At 47.3% G+C, this 19,612-nt stretch overlaps 1 protein-coding gene across 1 annotated transcript; it reads right to left on the minus strand.

The window, feature by feature from the left end:
* Positions 1–214: 214 nt before the first annotated feature.
* NCF4 (neutrophil cytosolic factor 4) lies at positions 215–18,052 on the minus strand. The gene is made up of 10 exons (XM_035127722.2): positions 17,880–18,052; positions 15,073–15,157; positions 13,746–13,899; positions 13,409–13,479; positions 8,619–8,746; positions 8,420–8,477; positions 7,571–7,669; positions 6,959–7,089; positions 4,754–4,819; positions 215–1,957 (listed from the first exon to the last, which is right to left on the minus strand). Exons 1-10 carry the CDS (start codon positions 17,903–17,905, stop codon positions 1,729–1,731), a joined length of 1,047 nt encoding a protein of 348 aa, XP_034983613.1. The 5' UTR covers positions 17,906–18,052; the 3' UTR covers positions 215–1,728.
* Positions 18,053–19,612: the final 1,560 nt, after the last annotated feature.

Raw genomic sequence — 19,612 nt, forward strand, 5'->3', positions numbered from 1 at the left:
TGTCTACCCACATCCACCTAGCTTTACACTGGTGGTATAAATTCAACTCTCCTTACGTATCAGGGACAGCCCCCATATTTTGAGGTCCCTTTCCCTGTAAAATCCCTTCTCCGTGTCTAGTTGAAATCTTGTTTGTCTTATTTGCTAGCATTGTCAGTCTTCAAGAGTCAACCACCATTCTCTAGGCATGTTATCCCTGCACATGTGTCTGGTATCTCATCGTCCTCCTGTTCCTATCATGCCTGCCCTGTGGCTCAAAACTCTGTCTCCCCAGAGAGGCCAGAGTCCTGCCCAGAGGTTCAAGATATTCAGAAGAGCAGGGGATCTGTCCCGCAAGAAGTCACAGAGATTTCTCCGTTAGCTGAATACCACAAAGTTCTCAAAGTGACATACAACAAATTCTAAGGTCATAAACTTCTTCTTCTTTTTAATCACATACAATAGAATAGAATAAAAAGTAAACTCACACTAATTCTCAGCAATTAACCCGCTTTCCCCAAGTACATCAGTGTGATTATTGAAGCAGTAGACTAACAAAAACCAGCCAGGAGTGTTGAAACATAGTCAGTAGTGGCCACCTACTCAATCCCACTGCTACCTTGCTCTTGTGTGCAGGCAGTACCATTCTGACAGCATAAGCATTGGCACTCACAGTCTAAGCATCAGAAGCAGAGGGAATGATGTTTCAAAAAAGAATTGTGCTTTGGCATGCTCTATAGTTCAGCAAAACCAACAATGCTGTAAACGAGTGTTCTTTAAAAGCCCATCTTCAATTAGCCTTTCTACATAAATAGATGCCTTGGTAAATGTAAGCTTGCATATAGATGGATACCCGAGTGAAGACATTTATTGACAGCATAGCTGGAGAAATGAATTTTTTAAATTCGTGTTTAAATGAGCTAGAGGAAACTGTTGTAGCTGCTAACCATAATATAATACTACCGTGAGATTGTTAGAACCTAAAAGTGACTGACAGAACCCAGAGCATGCTTATAGTAACTTTTTTACTACAATACAATGTGTCCATAAGCTTTAATTAGCTAGTGTTTAAGTAAACAAAGTTACCGGTCCAGTTGCGCTTCCGGACGTAAATCTTCCTTTTCAGCAGAGCGTTTTAGCACAACGGCAAAGGGTAAGGATTAGTCAGCAAGAGTTGTAAATGCAGGAACTCTGGAGCACGTTGCAAACTCAAAAGACTTTATTTACAAAAAAAACGTAGCCTGGAGATAAGGCAGGCATACCTTCATCTCTGGCCAAGTAAAAACTTAAACAAAGCTTTGCCTCAGCGTCCAGGCTTGAGGCATAATTACAACAACCAAGAGAAAAAACACTCCTAAGAGAAAAAACGCTACTAAGAGAGAGAGCACATGCAAGGAACTGACTATTTATACAAGCTGTCGAACATTCCTGGATGTTTAATGATGCTGAGCTGCTCAGTGTTTAGAGCGATTAGTATAACTTAACCCTTTAATACCAACACAGTTATCATATAACTTATGTTAACATAGTAATAAAATAATAATAATAATGAACATGTTCTAAATCAAGAACATAGTAGCCAAAAAGCCTACAAGAAGAGAGGTGCATGGGTACAGTCAAAATAACCCTCTGTGATAATGCAATGCATATTGTTAACCAAAGAAAATGTGTAGTAAAATATGGAGAAAGTCCTGCAGGGTTCCAGGCTGTTGTACTACCACCCCTGTTGAGCAGCACTAGCAACAAGGATCATGGTCCTGTTGCTGTTTGTGCTGCGACTCTAGCTCCCACTGGGTCATAGACACTGTAATCATCTTGCTGAGTAACATGCAGTTTCCACGGGAAGATGTGCTTCTCATAAGGCCAACTCCTGCCTTGCTTCACCATGAGTACAACATCCTCATCAGACAGCAAGCGGATCAGATCGCCCTCAGCATCACGGTAATTCAGGGCAATATCGTCCCGTGCAAACGCTCGCCTGGAAAAAGAGAAAGACTTTAATCCTATGGCTTCTCCTGATGACCCACAACCTACTGCACAAAGGTAAAGCCACTGCTCTAGCCAGTTTTGCCTCTGGCCCCTGACCCCTGACCTCTCAAAGGCTACCAATGAAAGTAAAGAAATTGGAAAAACACCAGAAAAATCAAAATGCACAGTAGAAAAATATCAGAAGTTGACAGTCCTATCAGCAACTGCACTCACCTTGGGAGAGTATTTGGGTGTTGTCAGAGAGTCGGAGACTGATATAGGGCCCAGCGAGAGCACAGAGAACAAGCAAAAGTAGCCTCAGAGCAAGGGGACGTGATCTGGAAGCTGACCCCAGCTCTGAAACTGGACCACGGCTAAGCTTATCATCTTCAGCTGGCTACTAGTGAAACCCCACCCCCCACCCCCGTTGTGATTTCATTCCCTGAAGCAACACCAAGCTCGGAAGAGGAAGACTAAGTTACACAGCCATCATTTGCTGGTAAGTGCTGTTTTTTTCTTCGTTGGATTTTTTTTAAAGGGGTTTAAGGGGCCTTCCTGGCTATACACATTTTGGGTGTTTGTGTGCAGTTCCAGGGAACCGAACCCTCACGTAAATTGTGAGCTTAGCATACACATTTTTGCAAAGCAAATGTTCTGAAATGAAATTCTGATCATTCGCCACAGGGGGCAGCCATACACAAAAGCAAACGTTTCTGAGTTTAGCCTTGGCAGCTCCTCCTGAGGAGAGCAAGCTGGGGGGGGGGAGGGAGGTGTGAAGGCTTTGTAGTGTGACCTGGGGTGGCAAAGTATAAAAACAGTGCCCTGTGGGTGTGGCTGATTTTAAGAATGGAAGAAGTGCCTGCTGAATCCGGCCAATGGCCCCTATAGTCCAGCATCCTGTTTTCACAGTGGCCAACCGAAAGCCTGTGAGAAGCCTGCCAGCAAGACATGAGCGCTACAACCCTCTGCCCACATAGAACTCCAAGAAGCTGGAATTCAGGGACAGTGGATGAAGAACGTAGCCATAATGGTGAGTAGCCATTGAAAGCACTGCCTTCATGAATCTGTCTAAATCTTTTAAAGCCATTCCCACACCCACAGCCCTCTCTCTCACACACAAACACACACACACACACTCACATACACACAAATGCAAACAAGTAGGCCAAACCAAGTTAGTTTCCATGCATGTGAAAGTTTCCTGTGGTCCTCCACACAAATGTCAACTACATTAAAAATGGTGACAGAATTGATTCAGCTCTCAGGCTCCATCTGCATCAGCAAACTTCAGCTGCAAGCAGTATTTGTCCCTGGATCATTGGTCCTGGCTGTCCTTGGACAATATACATTTTTGAAGTTGTGTGTGCTGTGCAACTGATTTGCAGCACATACATATTCCATCCTCTCCTGATTTGTTGTAGCGCTCTCTCTCTCTTTCTCTTTCTCTTTCTCTTTCTCTCAAAATAGTTACATTTTATTCTTCCATCTGTTCTCATAACACAGTCATCCATGCACTGGTAACATCCAGGTTGGATTGCTGCAATGTGCTCTACATGGTGCTGCCCTTGAGGTTGGTCTTTGGGGAAGGATATCACCACCGTGTTTATACCATGAGTCACCAATTAGCTTCTGGGCTAAGTTCAAGGTGCTGGTTTGGGTGTATAAAGCTTTATATAGTTTGGGACCAGGCTACCTGAAATAGCCTATCAATCTTTATATATACTACAGTACTGAACATTGCAGGGACGTGGGTGGCGCTGTGGGTTATCAGCTTGCTGATCAGAAGGTCGGCGGTTCGAATCCCCACAACGGGGTGAGCTCCCATTGCTCAGTCCCAGCTCCTGCCAACCTAGCAGTTCGAAAGCACATCAAAGTGCAATTAGATAAATAGGGACCGCTACAGCGGGAAGGTAAACGGCGTTTCCGTGCGCTGCTCTGGTTCTCCAGAAACGGCTTTGTCATGCTGGCCACATGACCTGGAAGCTGTATGTTGGCTCCCTTGGCCAATAACACGAGATGAGCACCACAACCCCAGAGTCAGTCACAACTGGACCTAATGGTCAGGGGTCCCTTTACATTTACCTTTACTCAACACTGCACTCCCTAGGTAAGGGCCTGCTGCAGACAGCATCTTATAGGGATGTCCATTCTGCACAAAATAGGGACCAGGCCTTTAGTGTTGTGGCACCTATGCCCTTTGGATTGAAAGTTAAGGTTTCCTTTGTGAAAGTAGTTGAGTAGGTGCACATGCCCAAAATCAGATTAACTCACAAGCACATACGCAAAGCCATATCAAGCATCCCAATAAAAGCAAAGCAGGAAGGACAAGGCAATGAGCAGGAAGAAAGATCCTATGCTAAAGTTAGCACTAATGGACACACTTACCAATTTATCTGTTTAATGAGCTGCTAAATTTGGCACTAAATAAAGGAAGCGGAGTGCAAATCAGGACAGTACGTAGTATTCGGTAAGGGGACTATATGCACTAATAGCAGTGTAAGCGTACTTTACACTAGAGACTTACACTGGAATGGCAAACGAAAGACATGAATTTCCCCATTCAAAGTTCAAAAGAGAAGAGCAGCACAAACAACTTCAAGGAACAGAAGACTCCCTCCACTTGTTAACAGAAAAAAATGAAGTTATTTTGGTTTAAGGGACCATGGAAACAATTCAACTCCTAATATAGCAAAGCTTTTCCATATACAATTGCAGAGGTCATTTGGAATTTTAGCAAAGTGCACACAAGAGCAAATGATTTCAGTGTATTCTGCCTGAGAGAGCTCTTTCTTCCTGTGTTTTTTACCTTATTAATTCCATGAGGTCTTGGAATAGTGGGGTGCTGCTCAGGTCCTCCTCCACCGATATGTCTCTAAAAGAGAGAGGCACAAGGACAGCTTGCAGCAGAAGTGAAAGAAGGGAAAGAAAATACCAATGATCCTAGATTGGCAAGAAAAGCTAGTGGAATTCATGAATTTGGCTAAAATGATAGCAGCAATTAGGAATACCCCAAAGCAAAAATGCAAAGCAGAATGGAAATATGTAGAGGATTATTTAATTAAATAAAATATAAATACAAATTTGGTGCTATGCTTCAATTGAAATACATATAGAAAATATTCATTATTATAATTTTTTATGGTTTTCCCTTTAAATCCTCAAAGTATAGAATATAGACGAAAAAGACAGATTTAAATATTTGTATTAGATAATAAATTTAGATAGCTATGTAATCTAAACAAGATAAGATAAAGCAGGACAAAGTAAAATTTATAAAAAGGAAAGCAATGCCCAAACAATAGGAAGTTAATTTTCTTTTTTTTTAATTTTTAAATTTCCCTTATGATTTTCTTGTGATATTTTCTTGTCTTTTTTCTTTTCCTTTTTTCTTTTTTTTCTTGCTACTATTTTCTATATTCCATTATTTGTAAATGTGTATTTGTGCTTCTAAAAAAAAATTATGTATAATTATGTATAATCTTGGTATGATTCTTGAGCTGTATTATTTTTTTAGTTCCCTTGTGTTTTCTTTTTGTATTCTTTTAAAATAAAGAAATATTTTTTAAACAAAAAAGAAAGAAAGAAAAGAAAAACCAAGTTGTGCATTAAAGTGGAGTTGGTGCTCTAGTGGGACAAATCCAATTCCAAAAAGAAATCGGGCCTTTCTGCAGTAATGGGAAAATGCACAAGAAAGTGTGGGATAACAATTATTTGATACAACATCTTATAACCCAAACCCTCCAAGTGTCTCTCCTGATTTAGAGAAGCCATCCCAGTTTCTGATTTGATGCCGGAATGTCCCACTTTTCCTTAGCATGTCCCTATGTTGGAGGGTATGATAACCTCTCCGCAACCCAAACACAAAGGATGCTCAACAAACAGCAGATTTTGTAGAATCTTGTGGCAAACTTTGTGCAAATAAATCAGGAGAAATGCTCGACAATCAGGTCATCTGGAAACAACCTGACATTGTATCAGCGATTAAATGAAAAATACACAAACACCCCATGTTCCAGTAAGAAAGGCATGTGTGTGTTTAAATGGCTGGGTTTTGTGGAAACTCGGCATATAGGACTTCAGGGGTTCTTGAATATGCAAGTTCTCTCCCCAACTCATGATAAAGATTATCATTTTGCAGCAACAACAACATTCAGAGCAATGAATCAGGTGCATTATCCAGTATCTCTAACAACTACCTTGCAAGCTATGTCAGAACTATTAATTCACATATTGTTAGGTGGGAGGATTCAAGAGGCAGCAGTTTCCTAAAACCATCTGCTGAATTTACAGCAGAGGCAAGAGTCTCCTCTTCAGCTAGGCCTTGGGCTGATTAATATCTGATACCCTTTTTAAATATGTTTGTGGGGAGCAGTGGGGAGCTTTATTGGTTTGTGGGGGTGTTGCAGGCTAGGCTGGGTGGCGCCTGCCCACCCACCGGCCGCTCTTCCGCGCAGCAGTGCCCTCGGCAGTAGCACTGCGCGCTGAGCCCGCCCGCCCTGGGGTGTTGATCTTGTTTTTATTATGTATTTTATTTTTATTATTATGTATTTTATTTTATTATGTATTTTGTGTTTTTATCCTGTATTTTCATGTTGTGCACTGCCCTGAGATGAAGGGTGGTATACAAATCTAATATAAATCAATCAATCAATCAATAGTCAATCCAGGTTGCTGCAATAGCTCCCCAGAAGCAGAAATTCCAGGCCTTTCTATCCAGCCCTCGGCACTCTCCCCAAACCACCCATCTTCCCCAGCCATATCCCTTATCCCCAGACAATGCCCCTCCTTGAATATTTCGCCTGGCTGAAATGTGTCACTGACCTCTGATAATGCCTTTCTGTTTTTCTGGAGGGAGGATAGGAAGAGGTGCATGTGGGAACTATCCTAATGAATTTACATTCTTTGCTCCACCCATTTTTGCCTCTGGCCCCACCCACTATTGGCCCCCAGAAAGTTGCCCAGAACAGAAGGTGGCCCCGCGTCTGAAAAAGTTTTCCCACCCCTGCATTACCTGATGCTGCTGACATTGTCATCGTGATAATAGCAGCGCAGCCAGTTGATGGTGTCCTCTTCCTGTGGGAGTTCTTTGATGATATCCACAAAAGCACATGGGAAAATTCCAGTGGCATCTCGGACAGTTCCCTGGGACAAGATGGTGGGGACAAGCAATGTCTTTAAAAGGGGGGCATGCCTCTATGGTTGCGCGAGAGCACAATGGCAAGAATTGGTTGACTATGGACGTGGCACAGAATCTCCTCTGATGAGCGCAGTGAAAAGGAGACCTTCATAAGAGGGAATGAGGGGGCTGGGAAATGAGCTGCTGAAGACTAGGGCAGTAAGTAAAATGCCCAAATATGGATGCGCCATTAATGACAAAAAATCTGGCCCAAAAGCAGCAAACTATGCATGACAACACAGCTGTCTGGAGTGTCCATTTAAAACACACACACACTTCTGACCTGGGGTGGAATCGCAAATCCATCCTCAAAATTTGGTGATGGCTTTATCTATCCAGCAATGGCAATAAAGCTAATCCACCCCCCGATTAAAAGCACACCCCAAGCTGGGCAGACATTAGAAATCAAGCCAGTAATATATGATCAGATAAGGCCTTGATATTTACCTCAAACCAGTCCTTGTTGACCCTGCTGAGCAAATAAATCAAGTCTCCCTTCTTGAAGCTCAGTTCCAGTTTTGTGGACCCAGTAAAATCAAACAGTGCCTATTGAAAGAACCAAACAAATAAAGTAACAGAACGGGAGGAATGGACTGAGTCCACGCTCACAGAAGATAAAGATCACATCCCCATAGTTCCAATCGTTGAAGGGGGTGTCCAATAAATGAGATTACAGAGTTCAATATTCTATTTTACACACACACACACACACACACACACACTGACTTCAACTGTATTTCTCCTATCAATTAAGCTTGGTTTCCCACAACGTGAAAACCCAGCACTCTGGGTTGTTGCTCCCAAACAAGCTAGGATCAAGCCAGGATTGTAAACTAGAGTTTAAGCTTAGTTTATGAATCGCAAACAAGGGTGACCCATGGTATCGAAACAATATGCTCTCAAAATAGTTCTTTGCACAAGCTGGGTAACTCAGGCTATGTTACTTTAACAATCTTTTTGGTATTAGAAACATAGAGCTTATCCACACACCCCGTACGCCCCACCACTTTCCCCTGAGGAAACCTGATATTTAATATTGAACCAGAAGAAATGGCAATCGGGTTTTCGGTGGACTGCTGTTTGTCCCGATTTAGTGCTGAAGAGTGGGTTTTCTGGGGGAAAGCAGCAGGGCAAAGGCAAAACTGCTTGGAACCAGACCTAGGAAACACAGAAAACTGCCCAGACACATGCTTTCCAGGCACAGGACAAGGGAAGTGTTGATGAGCCTCTACATTCCATATATTCAAAGAAATTCAATATTATACACCTCTGCGACTTGCTGTATAAGGTACCCACCTCTGCCCGCGGGGCTGCCAGTCGGTCAAAGCCAGGTTCCTGGGGTGAAACGCTCTTGCTATCACCAAGAAGAGGGAGAGCAATATGTCATTTGGAGGCATGGCCATGAAGCTATGAGATTAAATTCCAGGCAGGTAAAAAACAAATGTGGGGGGATGTCTCTTTTATTTGGCAGAAAGACTGGGGAGGAGATACTCACACGCGACGCGTGCGTGGCCGAAGCCTGCGCAGCCCCTGAGGTACCTGCTGGCTGTCAAACTCCGACTGGTAGAAAAACAATCGGACATCTTCATCTAGCAGCAACCAGGCTGGAAAGCTAAGCAATTTCTAGGTCAAAGGAAAAGGAGAGGGGGGGGTATATGAATAGGGGGCATTACCCCTGATATGATTCTGCTCCAGAGCAACAGGAGATCTCTCTGGACCTGTTTACCCCCACCCCACCCATCTATAATGAATATAACGCGGGTGGCGCTGTGGTCTAAACCACTAAGCCACTTAGGCTTGCTGATCAGAAGGTCGGTGGTTCGAATCCCCGCGACGGGGTGAGCTCCCGTTGCTCGGTCCCAGTTCCTGCCAACCTAGCAGTTCAAAAGCATGCCAGTGCAAATAGATAAATAGGTACCGCTGCGGCGGGAAGGTAAACAGTGTTTCTGTGCACTCTGGATTCTGTCACAGTGTTCCGTTGTGCTAGAAGTGGTTTAGTCCTGCTGGCCACATGACCCGGAAAGTTGTCTGTGGACAAACGCCGGCTCCCTTGGCTTGAAAGTGAGACGAGCGCCGCAACCCCATAGTTGCCTTTGACTGGATTTAACCACCCAGGGGTCCTTTACCTTTTTTTTACCTTTTACCTTACAATGAATATGTGGGAGTGGAGTAGGATTTTGTGTATTGGCCCCACTTCGTAAACACTGATATATGTACAACATTAAGGAGAAAGGCTTCTGTACCCCTGGGATGGGAACTGCAAATGCAGTCCCCTCACATAATCCCTGAACATGTTAGGAATATCCACTACTGTGCAGAATCCTCTCAACAATTAGGTCAGAGTTGGACAACTGCAGGCTTCATGTTGCACTTTGGGCCTAAGTGTCTGATTGGGAGGTCAGGGACTATAACCCATTCATTGTGAGTTATTTCCCCTTGGTGAGAAGGCAAGTTCTTGCAGGTTTCCTTAGCCTTTTCCTGATATGTTGTAGTTAGGCCAAAATTGTCAGGTTAGCACATAACGGCTGACCTGAAATTATGTGATCTGATGATGTAAGAGCAAAATTAGCTTTACCTTATATTTGCCCACATTATATTTTAGAAAACTGTTGACTTCATCTACATTTTTAAAAATGTTATTATATCTATTACTATTATTATTTTATTAAAAATACAATAAAATTCTCTATATACCATGTTTCTCATATTTTAAGGCATCCCCAAAAAATAAGCCATGACAGGATTTCTAAGGGTTGGTGAAAAATAAGACATACCCCGAAAATAAGCCATGTCGTGTAGCCCCGACCGAGCGAGAGGCGAAGGCGCGGGACACAGCAGGAGCTCCCTGCCTGCTTCCCCGAGCCGTCGCGCATCGGGGGACAGAGCCGAAGATCGGCGGGCGCTCCTTGCTGGGCTTGACAAGCCCGGCAAACAGCGCCCGCCGATCTTCGGACCTGTGCTGTGTGACAGGCAGGGGTGGGGGGAAGCGGAGATCGTTCTCCGCTCTCCCCCCACCCCCGCCTGTCACCGAAGATCGGCGGGCGCTCCTTGCTGGGCTTGACAAGCCCGGCAAACAGCGCCCGCCGATCTTCGGCCCTGTGCTGTGTGACAGGCGGGGGTGGGGGGGGAAGCGGAGATCGTTCTCCGCTCTCCCCCCACCCCCGCCTGTCACCGAAGATCGGTGGGCGCTGTTTGCTGGGCTTGACAAGCCCGGCAAACAGCGCCCGCCGATCTTCGGCCCTGTGCTGTGTGACAGGCGGGGGTGGGGGAGAAGCGGAGATCGTTCTCCGCTCTCCGCCCACCCCCGCCTGTCACCGAAGATCGGCGGGCGCTCCTAGCTGGGCTTGACAAGCCCGGCAAACAGCGCCCGCCGACCTGTGCTGTGTGACAGGCGGGGGTGGGGGAGAAGCGGAGATCGTTCTCCGCTCTCCCCCCATCCCCGCCTGTCACCGAAGATCGGCGGGCGCTCCTAGCTGGGCTTGACAAGCCCGGCAAACAGCGCCCGCCGACCTGTGCTGTGTGACAGGCGGGGGTGGGGGGGAAGCGGAGATCGTTCTCCGCTCTCCCCCCACCCCCGCCTGTCACCGAAGATCGGCGGGCGCAGTTTGCTGGGCTTGACAAGCCCGGCAAACAGCGCCCGCCGATCTTCGGACCTGTCCTGTGTGACAGGCGGGGGTGGGGGGGAAGCGGAGATCGTGCTCCGCTCTCCCCCCACCCCCGCCTGTCACCGAAGATCGGCGGGCGCAGTTTGCTGGGCTTGACAAGCCCGGCAAACAGCGCCCGCCGATCTTCGGACCTGTCCTGTGTGACAGGCGGGGGTGGGGGGGAGAGCGGAGAACGATCTCCGCTTCCCCCCCCCCGCCTGTCACACAGCACAGGTCGGCGGGCGCTGTTTGCCGGGCTTGTCAAGCCCAGCTAGGAGCGCCCGCCGATCTTCGGTGACAGGCGGGGATGGGGGGAGAGCGGAGAACGATCTCCGCTTCTCCCCCACCCCCGCCTGTCACACAGCACAGGTCGGCGGGCGCTGTTTGCCGGGCTTGTCAAGCCCAGCAAACAGCGCCCGCCGATCTTCGGTGACAGGCGGGGGTGGGCGGAGAGCGGAGAACGATCTCCGCTTCCCCCCACCCCCGCCTGTCACACAGCACAGGTCGGCGGGCGCTGTTTGCCGGGCTTGTCAAGCCCAGCTAGGAGCGCCCGCCGATCTTCGGTGACAGGCGGGGATGGGGGGAGAGCGGAGAACGATCTCCGCTTCTCCCCCACCCCCGCCTGTCACACAGCACAGGTCGGCGGGCGCTGTTTGCCGGGCTTGTCAAGCCCAGCAAACAGCGCCCGCCGATCTTTGGTGACAGGCGGGGGTGGGGGGAGAGCGGAGCACGATCTCCGCTTCCCCCCACCCCCGCCTGTCACACAGGACAGGTCCGAAGATCGGCGGGCGCTGTTTGCCGGGCTTGTCAAGCCCAGCAAACAGCGCCCGCCGATCTTTGGTGACAGGCGGGGGTGGGGGGAGAGCGGAGCACGATCTCCGCTTCCCCCCCACCCCCGCCTGTCACACAGGACAGGTCCGAAGATCGGCGGGCGCTGTTTGCCGGGCTTGTCAAGCCCAGCAAACTGCGCCCGCCGATCTTCGGTGACAGGCGGGGATGGGGGGAGAGCGGAGAACGATCTCCGCTTCTCCCCCACCCCCGCCTGTCACACAGCACAGGTCGGCGGGCGCTGTTTGCCGGGCTTGTCAAGCCCAGCAAACAGCGCCCGCCGATCTTTGGTGACAGGCGGGGGTGGGGGGAGAGCGGAGAACGATCTCCGCTTCCCCCCCCACCCCCGCCTGTCACACAGCACAGGTCGGCGGGCGCTGTTTGCCGGGCTTGTCAAGCCCAGCTAGGAGCGCCCGCCGATCTTCGGTGACAGGCGGGGATGGGGGGAGAGCGGAGAACGATCTCCGCTTCTCCCCCACCCCCGCCTGTCACACAGCACAGGTCGGCGGGCGCTGTTTGATCGTGCTCCGCTCTCCCCCCACCCCCGCCTGTCACCAAAGATCGGCGGGCGCTGTTTGCTGGGCTTGACAAGCCCGGCAAACAGCGCCCGCCGACCTGTGCTGTGTGACAGGCGGGGGTGGGGGAGAAGCGGAGATCGTTCTCCGCTCTCCCCCCATCCCCGCCTGTCACCGAAGATCGGCGGGCGCTCCTAGCTGGGCTTGACAAGCCCGGCAAACAGCGCCCGCCGACCTGTGCTGTGTGACAGGCGGGGGTGGGGGGGAAGCGGAGATCGTTCTCCGCTCTCCGCCCACCCCCGCCTGTCACCGAAGATCGGCGGGCGCTGTTTGCTGGGCTTGACAAGCCCGGCAAACAGCGCCCGCGTGCACTTTATTAAAAAATAAGACATCCCTCAAAAATAAGCCATGTCGTGTTTTTTGGAAAAAAAATTAATATAAGACATGACTTATAATATGAGAAACACGGTATATGTGTGTGTGTGTGTTTTATTGTATTTTTAATATTTTGTTCAAAGCCGCCAGATGGGCAGGGTAACAACAACAACAACAACAACAACAACAACAACAACAACAACAACTACACATAGCTATGTTATATCATCATCATTATGTGGTATATAAATCTTGTTAAATAGAAAATGAAAATTCCTGTACATGTTCATAGTGGCCCCATTGTATGTGTGGAGGAGTGATTTTAAAATCTATGAATTTGGTACGGGTTCATTCCTACAAGATGGTTTGCTTTCTTTAGTGTCCTTTAGCAAAGCCAAATGTGGCAAGGAAAATAAAAACATTCAAGCTGGTTTAGCAGTCATTCCCTTCCCTCAGCAACCTCTGGTAATTATAATTCTAGAAGGGTGGGCAGTGATCGCCAATGAACGATTCTGAGCTCTTTCACCAAACTACAGTTCCCAGGATTCTTTGGAGGAAGCCATGATGGCAAAGTTCATATGAAGAAGGGGAGGAGGAGGAGGAGGAGGAGGAGGAGGAGGAGGAGGAGGAGGAGGAGGAGGAGGAGGAGGAGTTTGGATTTGATATCTCACTTTATCACTACCCGAAGGAGTCTCAAAGCAGCTAACATTCTCCTTTCCCTTCCTCCCCCACAACAAACACTCTGCAATTCTGTAAACGTGCCCTAATTTGCCTTGGTGCTTCCCCGGTTTTTTGAGCCATATTTGAATGCCGTTGGAGTGGAATAGCGCTCACTCATACCCTGCCTAGGTTTTGCATTCAGTTTATGATCCAATATAAAGACAACCTCATGCAGCAGTGTAGAGAGCTCTGCCCAGAGTTACCTTCATGTACGCATTGAGTACTGGGATTCGGCTGTCAGCAATCTCCCTCTTTGCACCAACATAAACTTTTCCTGGAAAACACCAAATTAAGAGATTCAGAAAAGAGTGAAACCCAAAGAATAATTACATTCCGATCCCCTCTTAGCCGGGTAGGTGTAGATCAGGGGAGTTTGTATCTGAATTCATAAATAATGAATTCCTCAAACATCTCCAGACACAAGTGCCGGAAAATCCAAAGGAAGAACACATGGCAAGCATCTGAATTTACTGTTACTCAGCCATTTAAAAGATTTATCTAAGAATGAAAGATAGGTATGGGAAAGCTTTTATGTCTTACCAGGCAGGACAGGGAGTAGACAGCTAAAGCGACTGTTTCTGCTTTCTGAACCATATCTTTCCTCTAGCTTGGCATGCAAGTTATAGAACTGGCTGTAACGGCGGAATATCATATACCTGCCTCCACCTCTTGTTTTCACCTCAATCACAAAGACCTGAAAGATAAGAAGACACCCGTTAAAGGACATTGGGCAGCATGACTTGGAAAGGCCTGGAAAACTATTGTCAAAATAGACCAGGGATGGAGAACCGGTGACCCTCCAGATGTTGCTGGACCACAATTCCTATCATCTCCCATCACTGCCTATGTGAGCTGTAGCTGATGGGAGTAGGAGTCCAACAACATCTGGAGCACTGCAGATTCCCCATCCCTGGAAAAGAACTATAGGGGTGAATTAATTGGACCTGTAGCCTGACTTAGTTTAAGCTTCTTATACTCTTAAAATAGGCAGGGGAAAGACAGGAACATACAAATATGCAAACCATCATTCTGTGTTTGACTTTCTCAGTGGCGCTGGAGTATAAGTGGGTTTTGCACTGAATACTGAGAACATAATACAACCATTTAGGCTTCAGTTCTCAGAGAACTTTAGTTTATTGTTATGAACAAACCCAGAACCAGGATTAATGTTAGCTGTGGTTTAGGCCCAGATTGAAGGGCCTTGTTTCCTCATACCATAGCTAACACAAATCATAGTTCTGCACATAATCTCAAACCATGGTTAGCTGAAAATAGAAATGAACACTTCTGATTTCCTCTGCTTGGCTGCTCCAGAGGAGATGGGAGGGAAGAGCTGCTGCTCCCAAGTTCATTCATATAACACTAAACTACGGTTTAGCATTATGTCCCAATGCATATTTAGGCAGAATCCTATGCACAATTCCCTGTGATTAAGTCCCACTGAGTATCTCAGGGGCTTACTTCTGAGTAAACATCTATGGCAGAGCAGGTAACCTGTGGCCCTCCAGATATTGTTAGACTACAACTCCCCATCAGTCCCCAGCCAGCATGGCCAATTATGGGAGTTGTAGCACAACAACATCTGGAAGGAGGCAGGTTCCCCATTCAGAATGTACAGGATTACATTCTCAGGGAATTTTGCTTATGTTTGAAAGACTCTAATAGATAAGGCTGTGTAATAACCATCAGTCATCACAGTACTGCATTGTGAAATTCAGTGCTGTGAAGCAAGTAATTTTGAAAGTAATGTGAAATCTTCCTTTTGTGAAATGATACATTCTGTTTGCCCAAAGAGGAAACATTTCCTGTAGTTCAGTTCCCCCATCAATCCCTAGATCAAAACTCATAAGAAAAGTCCTTCTCTTACGTAGTAACTAGAGAAGCCTCTCTTCTCCTCAATGTCTGCGATGTTAGCAGAAACAGGCACATCATCGGGAAGCTGGTCAAAATCACTGGAAAACAAGTGAAGAGGCTACCATATTGGCCTGAATATAAGCCACACCCGCAAATAAGCCGCACTTTTGAAATTTGGCAGCTTGGGGGAGGCTTGGGAGCTGTAGATGGGATGGGTGCCATTGCCTTGCGCTCCCGGGCTGCTTCCTGGCGGGGGAGAGCTATGCCGCTTTGCTGGCGGTATGAGGTCGCTGTATAAGCCACACTTTAACTTTTCACGATCGGAATTTGGGGTGGGTGGGAGTGTGGCTTATATTTGGGCCAATATGGCATTAGTGAAGACGATGACAGCCGTTATTGTGGTGGCAGTCATGATGCAAGAGACATCTGCCCCACCCGCCTATGAATTAAAAATCAGGGTGTATTACAAATACTAATAATACATAGAATGAAAAAGCACAAACAATAGTCACATTGGTATCCAAAGCCCTAAACTACTTAGGCCCCACCAAATCTAAGAACATAAGGACACAAGTAGAGCCTGCTGGATCAGGTCAATGACCCATCTAGCATCCTGGTCTCTTAGTGGCCACCTGTGGGAAACTCAGAAGCAGATCCAAGCATAAGAGCCCTCTCCCCTCCTGCAGTTTCCAGCAACTGGTATTCAGAAGCATTGCTGCCTCCAACCATGGCAGCAGAGCATAGCCTTAAACTCAGTGAAAATCCTCATTTAAAGCCATCCAAGTTGGTGTCTAGCTGAAAGGCCACCTCCATCCCTACAGACCACATTGGGTGTTGGGGCAGGCAAATGGGCTCGTTTGGTAGTTCCACCACTCTCAGAAATGTGTGGGGTGGTGACCTGGAAGAGGGCTTTCTCGGTGAATTGTGGAACTCCCTCGCCACAGAGGTACACCTTGCACCTCTGTTGTAGAACATTCACCATACACTGAATAGTTTTCCCCTTTGGCAGGTAAAGCATTTTGTTTTTGCAGGACCCACCTCTCTTGCTGAATCTAGACTGCTCTGTTTTGGTTGAAATGGTTTCGCTTGTTCTTATAATTGTAACTATTATAAACAATTAAAACTGAGTATTGCAGTATATTGCTGTAACCTGCCCTTGGGCCTTATAGTGAAGGATGGGTAAGAAATCAAATGAATCAATGAATGAAACAAGCAAGACATTTTGCTATTTGAGGCAAAGGAGAAGACGGCAACCTGTTCCATTCCACCTAAAATAGCCAACTGAACAGCGGTGATGGAAAAGGTAAAAAGGTAAAAGTAGAGAACGTGGGTGATGCTGTGGTCTGAACCACTGAGCCTCTTGGGCTTGCCAATCAGAAGGTTGGTGGTTCGAATCCCCACCGTGATCGGTCAGTGTTCCCTACTGCACCTGAGGACAGGAGGTTACTTTAGGGCAGAGCTTTCCAAACTGTGTGTTGCAACACATTAGTGTGTCAGCTGCAGTGTGTAGGTGTGTTGCGCGAATGCTCCCCGCACTCCTCACAGGGCTGGAAAGCGGTTAGTTTAACCTCTAGTTTGGCCCAAGCACATCTTTACCTTAACCTTATCAGGTGAAGGGCAGAAGGCAGGTGATGATGGTTTGGCCAAAGCAGCCTCGTGGAGCAAATGAGGATGCCTGACAGACCTTGTTAGGCCTGCAGGCTGAAGATTCCCCTCTGGGTTGAAGAATTGAAACAGTTTCTAATTTAAAACTAGAGGGGCCAGCTGCAAAAGGGGAAAGGGCTCTCACTCCTCAAATAGTTGTGTAGAAGAAGGAATTTTATCAGGTATTCCTTGCAAAAGGAGTCCTGCCCTCTTTTGCATCTAAGACCAGGGCCTCCTTAGTATTTGCTCAGGTCTTGTAGGACTCTCCCCACCCCCCCAAAAAAACCTCGCCAGTGTTTGACATTGTTATGTTTTCTAGAGGCAGATCCAAACATTGGACCAAGTAGACAAACTTTCCAGAGAGCTGTTTCAATGAGAGTGGCCAAATGAGAAGAGGACTGTAGGCGCCTGCATTTCCAATGGTCTTGTACATGGGTAGGCAAACTAAGGCCCCGGGGGCCGGATGCGGCCCAATCGCCTTCTAAATCCGGCCTGCGGATGGTCCAGGAATCAGCGTGATTTTACACGAGCAGAATGTGTCCTTTAATTTAAAATGCATCTCTGGGTTATTTGTGGGGCCTGCCTGGTGTTTTTACGTGAGTAGAAGATGTGCTTTTATTTAAAATACATCTTTGGGTTATTTGTGGGGCATAGGAATTTGTTCATTCCCCCCTATATATATATATATTCCGGCCCCCCCACAAGGTCTGAGGGACAGTGGACCAGCCCCCTGCTGAACAAGTTTGCTAACCCCAGGTCTTGTAGAAGAGAATTGCTTGACAATCTTTTCTTCCAGTGGAGGCTCCCTCACTGAAGCTAATAGGGCAGTGCCCCATCAACCTCAGCCTGTCCTCAGTCACCCTCCACCTGCCTGCCTTCTTACTTACATCCAGTCCACAGGGCAGCCCTGGCAGCTTCCCCCCTCTTTGCAGAACTCAGCAGGGAGGAGGATAGAAGCAAAACCAGGATTAATTGCCTCTGCCTGTCATTGACTCTGGCTCCACCTATGGTTGGGCTGCCTGCCTTCTGTGCTACCAGTTCCAATGGGTGCCCACCACCACTGCCCTCTTCTACACAACTATAAAAGCTGTGGGAGCCCCCTGACCCCCTTTGCCCCTGACATTTTCTTTCAAGCGAAAGCTAGAGCATCCAGGGGAAAGTGTCTGGGGGACTCACCTCTCGCCTCGCAGCTGCTGAGACATTCCTCCAGTTCCTTGTCAGCACGAGAGCCAAAGGGATTAATGGTCTTTCAGCTTTTCCACACCTCGGACAGCTCAGGCAAAGCAAACTCACCACCCTGCCTTGGCCTAAAATGTGCGCTACAAACTCTCTACGAGGCTCCAGAGACCTCCGGATACTTCTCTGTTTTCAGAAGAGTCTGCCTTTTACCGGCCTTCCCCTCCCTCGTCCAATTTGAGGAAGTGCAACTGAAAGAACGGGCCTTTTGAAACAGAGAGAAGAGTTGTGTGTACGCCTGTGTCAAAAATGCTTCACCCTATTTTAAAACACACACATGCACACGTAAGGCCAAACTGCAATCGAAGCCAGTTTCCCACCCATGTAAATATCGACACCTGAACAAAGCTGTGAGGTTTGGGCTCTGGAGCATTCAAAAGGCAGCAACCCACCCAACCCCCTTTTTAAAGAATCGACTTGCACAAACGTAAAATGACTCGGTCAGGATGTGCCAGGCAGAGAATACACTCAGGGTGAAATGAGGACAGGTGATATTAAACACATTTTTGCATTTAAGAGGGGTTAAATTGGCAGGAAAGGGTTAATTCCTCCCCTCCCCCCATGCCTATTCTGATCCCATTGATTATCAGCCCCCTCCTCCTGCCCCCTCTGATGCTGTTTTGGTTTTTGAAACATGCATGTTAAATGCAAAGGAGTTTAAAGTGGGAAATGAGAGCATATTCGCTCGGCAGAAACACTGCTCAGAAAAATGATGGCTTTTGAGTTTCTCCAGGGTGCAGCACACTTTCTACGGACCACCTGCCCATCTGCAGGCCCTTCTTGCATGTAAAGTGACCTTAAAGTGTGGTGCTGCCACTTTGAGTGGTGGGAGGGGAACCTTGGAGCTTATATCTGCAAAGAGGGGACACTTGCCATATTTTTCCATGTATAAGTCTAGGTTTTTTCCCCCTAAAATGTAATGTCAAAAATTTGAGAGCATCTTATACACAGATACATCTCCCCCCATTTTCTTAAATCGGAGTCCCCCAAAATAGGGGGCGTCTTATACATGGGGGAGTCTTATAGACGGAAAAATACGGTATATTTTCAGAGAGGGGACAGAGAGTCTCCACTGAGGGCCAGATTCCTTTCAATGAGCCTTCCAGGGCTCACATGCCAATATTGGGGGGCACCAGAGACAAAGGGGACGAAGCCGCAAATGTAAATTTTCCTTGTCAGTCGCACCAACAGCGATGCAACCGCCATTTGGAGCCCACCATAGGGGGGGAGTGTCCCATTTGAAGTCCGAACAGGACAGGGGACACTTTTGTCCCAAAATGGGGCAATTCTGCTTTTCTAGGGACAGGTGGCAACGCTAATGACAATACAAGGCAGAGGGGTGAGGAGAAATCAGTATTATCAATAAATCCAAGTGGGACCAAACGCAATCATAGAATAAATTCACCATTCCTAAAGAGCAGAAAGAAAGTTAACAGATAATTTTAAAAAACATCCCAGGTGCTGGTTTTGTTGCATTCCAGGGAACCGCAGCAGTCTGCCTTCCCAGAGATTCCAGAGAAGAAGGATTGACTGTTAAACTACTCTAGGAATTGTAGCCTTGCAATTGGGGTGTCCTAACAATTCTTAAGGACGCGGGTGGTGCTGTGGGTTAAACCTAGGGCTTGCTGAACAGAAGGTCGGCTGTTCGAATCCCCGCAACGGGGTGAGCTCCT

This window comes from Zootoca vivipara, chromosome 10 (genome assembly GCF_963506605.1).
Source record: "Zootoca vivipara chromosome 10, rZooViv1.1, whole genome shotgun sequence".
NCBI classification, from domain to species: domain Eukaryota; kingdom Metazoa; phylum Chordata; class Lepidosauria; order Squamata; family Lacertidae; genus Zootoca; species Zootoca vivipara.

Excerpts from the sequence above, each read along its gene's own strand:
- NCF4 (XM_035127722.2), bottom strand. The coding sequence starts at position 17,905 with ATGTCTCAGCAGCTGCGAGGCGAGAG. Across the intron at positions 15,158-17,879 it reads CAGCAGCTGCGAGGCGAGAG|TGATTTTGACCAGCTTCCCG; the intron begins GTGAGTCCCCCA and ends CTTGTTTTCCAG. Across the intron at positions 7,090-7,570 it reads TCAACAAGGACTGGTTTGAG|GGAACTGTCCGAGATGCCAC; the intron begins GTAAATATCAAG and ends ATCTTGTCCCAG.